The sequence below is a fragment of the Anomalospiza imberbis genome, chromosome 10, assembly GCF_031753505.1.
Source record: "Anomalospiza imberbis isolate Cuckoo-Finch-1a 21T00152 chromosome 10, ASM3175350v1, whole genome shotgun sequence".
NCBI lineage: Eukaryota > Metazoa > Chordata > Aves > Passeriformes > Viduidae > Anomalospiza > Anomalospiza imberbis.
The window spans coordinates 24,789,281-24,795,774 of NC_089690.1; the positions used below are offsets into that span (position 1 = coordinate 24,789,281).

Here is a 6,494-nt window from a genome sequence, read left to right on the forward strand (position 1 = left end):
AGATCAGATGGTCTGTTTGTATTACTTTGGAATGGAAAAGAGTAAAGGCAGTTTCTATAAAGAAGGACTTGAAAAGGCTTCCCTGGTTTTTCATCAGAGCTGTTGGAAACTTTCCTTCCCCACACTGCCCCTTCCCCAGTCCCACCCCCAGAATCCTCACCTCTTCCTGCCTTTGTCAGGCAAGTGTCAGATTTGACACCTTTGCACTAAGGTACAGAAATGCAAATGGACAAATCCAGCAACACCTAATCAGAGGATGTAAACTTTCTGTGAACCTAATTTGTGGATTAAAAAAAAAAAAAGGCCATATTGCTACCACATTTCTAAAATGCTTTTGCACTATTGAAAAGCTCCTCATAGTACTGCTCTGACCTGGCTTTTTGGGCTTTTCTTTTCAGCCGGACCAGCACCGATAGGTGCTCAGGGGAAAGGGCTGGAATCCCTCTGCTCCTCCCAGCCACTCCAGCTTTGGGAGAGCAGCTGTGCAGGTGGTCTCACGGCCCTGCTGCCTGTTCTTCCTGCAGCAGAGGGAAGGGGATGTGCCCAGGAACGCTCCCCTGGCTGTGGGAAGGGCAGCAGCACAGCAGGAGCGGGGAAGGCAGCAGGCCCCTGCTTTGGCTCCCGCTCTCCAAGGCCAGGACAGGGAAGCTGAGCACCACATCTGCAGTGCTGCTGAGCAGGGAGGACTTTGCTTTGAGCTGCCCCCAACCCCTGCCGGACCAAAGCTGGCACTTGGATGTTGACTCTGGGCTGTGTTTCTGCCACCAAAGTGTCAGGATTTGCACTTGCTTTCACAGGAGCATTACAGAGAGCCCTAACACGAGGGTCTTTCATCCCATGGAGATGAAGCCAAGCCAAGCTGCCTCTGGTGCTCCTGCAGCAGCGGAGAGGCTGCCTGGGGCCAGGACCAGCCCTGCATGTCACTGCTGAAGCCACTGAGCTCAGGCAGGGTCTGAGTGCAGCTGTGAGCCACAGGCTGGGCTCTGGCTGCTGCTGTCACGTTCAGGAGCTGGGCTGTGGCCTCAGCTCCTTCTCAGGGGCCTTTTCCAGCCACTGGACACGAGGGGCTCTGGCTGAGCAGGGTCACAGCACCGTGAGGGGTCGTGTGTGAACTGCCCTTGCAGTGACAGGCAGCTCTGAGCTAAGAGAGGAGAGTGACTTATCAACTGAGATGTGAGACCTGAGGGAAATTGATACAAATAAACCTGGCCTTGGGCTAGAGAGGTGCAGCCTCAGTTCAAGAGGTCAGCGGGTGTGTGGGGTGTTAGTTCAGTGCAAGTGTCCCAGGCTTCATTTACACTCCAAACCCCAGCCTCCCTCCCTAAAGCAGAAAGGTCACTGCAGAGGCTCTCACCTCCCCTGGCTCAGCTGGCTTTTGTCCCTCTCCTCCAGCTCAAAGGGAATTTAGCACAACAAGGGATGAGGTGGACCAAATATTCTGATGGACACCTTTGAACAAGAACACCCACCTCAGGTAAAGAAAATTACCAAGGAAAGTCCTTGCCAGTGCTTCAGTTTCTCTTTTTGTTTTTCCATGGGGTTATTAACATAGGCTCATGTCTAGTCCCTTGGTCACTGTTTCCTTTCTTGCTTGTTCTATGTTTGAGAACTTCCAGGTATTAAGACACTTTACAATCCTTTTTCCCCTCTTTACAAGGACAGCTCTCTGAAAGGTATTGTATCACAGCATAAAAAACCTGGCACCTCCCCAAAGCAGGAATCAGGATAAGAATGCTGAGGGACCCCTCCAAGCCCCCAGAAACATTAAAGAACACTTTCCAAATCCACTGCACACTCCATTCAATGGAGTCTTGCATTCTCCACCAACAAAAAAAAAAAAAAAACAGTAAGCAAACCACCCCCCTGTGAAGTTATGCCCCAGGACAGGATTTGCCTAGCACTTCTGAAGTTAGGGCTGTGCATGTGTGAGCAACGCCTTCAGATGGCAGATCAAGTAGAGCAGGCTTGAGACGGGCATCCAGACCAACCAGCCCCAAACTCTGTGGCCTAGGACCAACCTTAGCCAGTCTCACCTTGCTCATTCAATAAACTTAAATGTCAACTAGAATTAGACAGAAGAAATATTTGAATGCCAATAGTTAACAATGCTTAGTACAGGACTTAAGTGCTTAATTACCAGCATTGTTTCCATGATATACACATACTGGTGTTAAGAGCCAACAAGAGGGAGCTGTATTTTTAATGTTTTTAAATGGGTTAGAAGAGCACCACATTACACAGTATATACCACGTTGTGAATTCAGGGTTTTTTTATTAAAGATTAAAAATAAACATTTGACACCCTAATATACATAAAGTCACAATAAATTCAAATGTGCTAAAAGCAAAATGTGCATAAAGACACTCATTTCTAAAAGGCACCCTGTCACCAACATCTTTTAAAATGTCTAATTCCAACAAGTTTCTAGTTTTCTCTCCCTTCACTAAAGGTGAGACTTTAGGCTGCTATCAGGTACAGACACCTTTCAGGGGTCTGTGCTATCACTAGAACGCTTAAAACCGTGCATGCAGACTTAGCTCCAGCTTCTCCTGGAATAAACTATCTTGATTTAAAATGCACAAGGGTTTTTGCTCAAAAGGTAGTGGTGTTTGGGGCACTTCTAAGGGCCAAGAAGAAACAGGCAGGGTTATAAAATAACTGCTGTGTTACCACCAGAGAGCTTTGCTACTACAAACCACTTCCCTCCTCCCCCCCCATCCTCTCGTAAAAACAACCCCCAAAGTTACAAAATGCCACTCACGCACAGGGATGACATGTTAACGCGTTCGCTATTAGGCTGTCAGGGTGGGACAGCGTCAGAGTGCCCGAGCCCGCAGTCACGGCGCTGCCAGCCGCGCACTCCCACAGACAGACACACAGACAGACACACAGGCACTCACACAGACAGACACACAGGCACTCACACTCAGCACACGGTGTGCGGGGCACCCTGCCCTCCCCACGGGCAGGTCGGCGCTGACTCCTCTCCGCTGTTACCAGGGTCTCCACATGGATTTGGGGGAGGAGGGCGAGGGCAGGCCCCGCGTCTGGGACGCGTCCAGTCCGTCCGTGCTGGTCTGGCCCGGCCCGGCCTCCGCCTCGTCCGAGTCGGAGCAGGTCTCTTCGCTGGGGGAGGGCGAGAGCGCCGGGGCGGGCAGGGCCGGGCCCGGGCGAGCTCCGGCCGGCAGCACCGGCGCCTCGCCGGCGGGCCAGCGACCGAGGGCCGGCTCCCCCGCAACGTCCGTGATCGAGTCCGGGCAGCCGCCCTCGCTGAGGGGCATGGACTCCAGCAGGTGGTTGAGCAGCTCGGCGGCCGTGGTGGCGTCGATGCCGGGGCAGCTGGAGACGAAGGTGTGCACCTCGTGCATGCACTGGATGTACCCGGCGGCGAAGCGCTCGCTGGCCTCCAGGAGCCGCCGCCCGCCCCCTGCGCCGCGGGGGACAGAGAGGGGCGCGGGTGAGGCGCGGGCCGGGCCGGGCGCCCCCCGCCGCCCCCCGGGCCGGCACTCACCGCGGGCGCGGCGCTCCAGCGCGGCCCGCACCCGCCGCACCGTCCGCTCCAGCACCTCCGCGTTCTCCAGCTTCGCCTGAAACTGACCCGGGGCGCCGCGGCCGTCAGCGCGGCCTCGGGCCCCGCCGGCCCCCGCCCCGCCGCGCCGCCGCCTCACCTCGCTGTCGGCCAGCAGCATCCGCAGCTCCCGCAGGCTCTCGTTGATGCGCGCCCGGCGCTTCTTCTCCACCAGCGGCTTCCTCGTCTGCGGGGACAACAGCGCCGTCAGCCCACCTCCCGCCGCCCCGCTGGGCCCGGCCCGGCCCCGCCCGCCGCTCACCCTCCGGTCGCCGCGGGGCCCCGCGCAGCCCTCGCCGTGCGGCGGGCGGTCCCTGCCCGGCGCCATGGCCGCGCCGCTCCGCTCGCTGCGCTCCGCGCCGCTCCCGCCCCGCGCCGCCCCTTTTATACCCCGCGATTTGCATGTCAATGAGCCCATTGGCCGCGCCGCGCGGGCAGCGCCGAGCGTTGGCCGAACGGACCAATGGCGGCCGCGCGCTTTGTCTGCGGCGGGGCGGGGCGGGGCGGGGCGGGGCGGGGCGGGGCGGGGCGGGGCGGGGCGGGGCGGGGCGGGGCGGGGCGGCCCCGGTGCCGAGCCCGGCCCCGGAGCGGGATCGGGAGCGGGCCGGAGCGGGCCGGGCCCCCGCCGGCAGCGTGCGGCTCCGCGGGCCGGCTGGGTCCCAACGAACCCCAAACCCCAGCAGTCGTTACGGGCTCAGGGCCTCGGAACACCCGTGTGTGCCGCTGGGGTGTTCGTGGAACGGAGGGCACTGTGGGGCCGGCTAGGTGCCGGCGAGGCATCAGCACCGACCTGGGCGTGCAAGAGTCGGTCTGAGCCGTGACCGGGAAGCCGTGGGGCTAAGCAGGCACAGCCGGCCACGGAGCTGGTGTTGTCCTGCCCCGTGCCAGCGGCAGGACGCGCTCGTTGTGGCCGTGGCTGTGCGGGGCATCCCCAGCCCCGGGGCTGCTCGCCTGCCCGGTGGCCACGGGCAGCTGGGCCCGGAGAGCTCGGTGTCGGCCCCGGCGCGTCCGCCTCCCCGGCTGAAAGAGCCGGGCAGCTTTGTGCGGTAACTTGATGCTGATGACAGTTGGCAGCTGCAGTTCCCCCGGCAGACCGAGGCAAATAAAAGCATTAGGGCTCGTCCCCGAGGAGAGCGACAGGTGTTCGCTCCCGCTCCTTTGTTTCCCTGCTTTTATTCTCCTCGCTAATGCGTGTCATATTTTTGCCGCCCGAGGAAACGGGAGACGCGTTCCCCCTTGAACCGGCGCTGGCGGCGCGGAGCCGCCCGCTCGCCTCTCTCCGTGTCCGGCATAGCTCCCCTCCTGCTCCGGCTTCCTCCCGCTTTGTCTCGCCTCAGAAAGCCCTTTGGCTGTGGTGGTGCTGAAGCTATCCTTGCGGAGAGGTCTGGCGTGAGCCGGAGCCACGCCTGGGTCGGAGCCGGGTCCCGTGTGGCCCAGCGGGTACCGGCACGTGCTCCGGGAAAGGCCGGGCTGGCTCTTACCGCTGGCAGCCCCGCTGGTGCTTAACGCTGCTCGTCATCTTCAAAGCGCCGTGTACAGCTCCGTGCCTACGCTGTGCTAATCCATGTGTGACAGGACAGCAGGCTGGGATGGAGAGGTTCGGCGCTGCCTGCCCAAAGCCATCACGGAGTGCAGAAGGGTAAAGCCAGGACGTGGGATATCCTGGCTGGAGACCTAAGCTTGGGCCACTCTTTGTTTTGTATCACAGTGGACAGGAAGTGTTATTTTCAGAAAGGTGTTTCTGGTGTGTTTTGTCCTTTTATGTTAAAGCATCAGTGCTTGGGTTTTATCAGAGTCTGTTCAGGTGGTGACAAGTTTCCCTGCACCAGGCAGGAGCAGAGTGGGATGTACTGGGGGCTGGATGTCTAAATCTGTCCTTCTGCCTCTGATGCACTGAATTCTCTGTGTGACACAATGTGGCAAGCAGCTCGTTCTTTTTGATGATATAATTAATGCTGGCTAAGCAGAAATACTGTTTGGACCAGGCCAGGTACAGAACATTTTTGTATTTAAATAGAGACACCTGTGGCTGTTCAGTGCCCGGCTGATGCATAGTTAGTCTACCTAAGTGGCAGGGGAAAACCACGACTGTATGCATGCAAACTGCAGCAAAGTAATGGGTGTCCCAATTTTGAAGAACCGTCTTCGTTCTGAACCAAAACTAGGCACCTAAGGTCATCAGAGGTGTATAAAAACACACAAATGCACACACACGCTTGGGAAATGTCCAGTTACACACAATGTATGTAATCGTTGGTAAAATACGAATTCCAAGCGTTTGTGAGCTTGTTTTCTCTTCAGAGAAAGCTCAGCTTTTCCTAGAATGGGGGTGGGGGGAAGTGGGTGGGCCTGGTTGCTGGCGGGGGTAAAAGCAAACCACACAAATAGTCATGTATTCACTGCTCAAACAGTGGGGTTAACACTGGTGAAAATCGTGTGCAGTCCCCAAACCTGCCAGGCCTCTTCACTGCAGGTGTTTGCAGCAGCTGTGTTTCACAGCTAACTTGGGTTTGAGGTGTTGCTTTGTAAACATAGGGAAATGAGAAGTGAAGGAGCTCCCGAATTCACCCCAGTCGAGGTTCAGAGGTGTCAGGATTTGGGTGAGGAAACCCGTGGCTGCTGAACAGCAATGATCTCTCACAAGCCTCAGTCTGGGTTTTTGAGCAGTGAGGAGCACCAAGGTGAGCACTTCTGGATGCACGAGGAGACTTCAGCAGCAAATCTTGGCTAAGAACAGCCAGAAAGAGTTGGCCATGGCTGTAACATCCTGTTTCTGCTCTGACTGGGCGGGTGCTGATGGCAAGGCATTGTACACATCGCTGGCTCTTGTTCTGCAGCATGTCTTTTTGTATTTTCTTTGAAAAGCTGCAGGTCAAATGAGTTGACAAATGCTGGAGCTGTTTGTGCAGGGCATTAAAAATATAT

At 57.2% G+C, this 6,494-nt stretch overlaps 1 protein-coding gene across 3 annotated transcripts; it reads right to left on the minus strand.

Moving 5' to 3' along the window:
- Positions 1–2,247: 2,247 nt before the first annotated feature.
- On the minus strand, positions 2,248–3,937 carry LOC137480257 (transcription cofactor HES-6-like). Of its 3 annotated transcripts, none has more exons than XM_068201336.1 (4): positions 3,832–3,937; positions 3,670–3,756; positions 3,513–3,594; positions 2,248–3,340 (listed from the first exon to the last, which is right to left on the minus strand). In XM_068201336.1, exons 1-4 carry the CDS (start codon positions 3,895–3,897, stop codon positions 2,928–2,930), a joined length of 648 nt encoding a protein of 215 aa, XP_068057437.1. In that variant the 5' UTR covers positions 3,898–3,937; the 3' UTR covers positions 2,248–2,927. The 3 variants fall into 3 exon arrangements, with proteins under 3 accessions (XP_068057437.1, XP_068057436.1, XP_068057435.1); XM_068201335.1 differs by having other exon boundaries at positions 2,248–3,428; positions 3,832–3,936; XM_068201334.1 differs by having other exon boundaries at positions 2,248–3,594.
- Positions 3,938–6,494: the final 2,557 nt, after the last annotated feature.

Bases quoted from the DNA above. Each gene is read 5' to 3' on its own strand.
- LOC137480257 (XM_068201334.1), bottom strand. From the start codon at position 3,897: ATGGCGCCGGGCAGGGACCGCCCGCCGCACGGCGAGGGCTGCGCGGGG. The intron at 3,757-3,831 runs GTGAGCGGCGGG...TTGTCCCCGCAG, and splicing joins GGCCCCGCGGCGACCGGAGG to ACGAGGAAGCCGCTGGTGGA. The intron at 3,595-3,669 runs GTGAGGCGGCGG...GCCCCGGGTCAG, and splicing joins TGCTGCTGGCCGACAGCGAG to TTTCAGGCGAAGCTGGAGAA.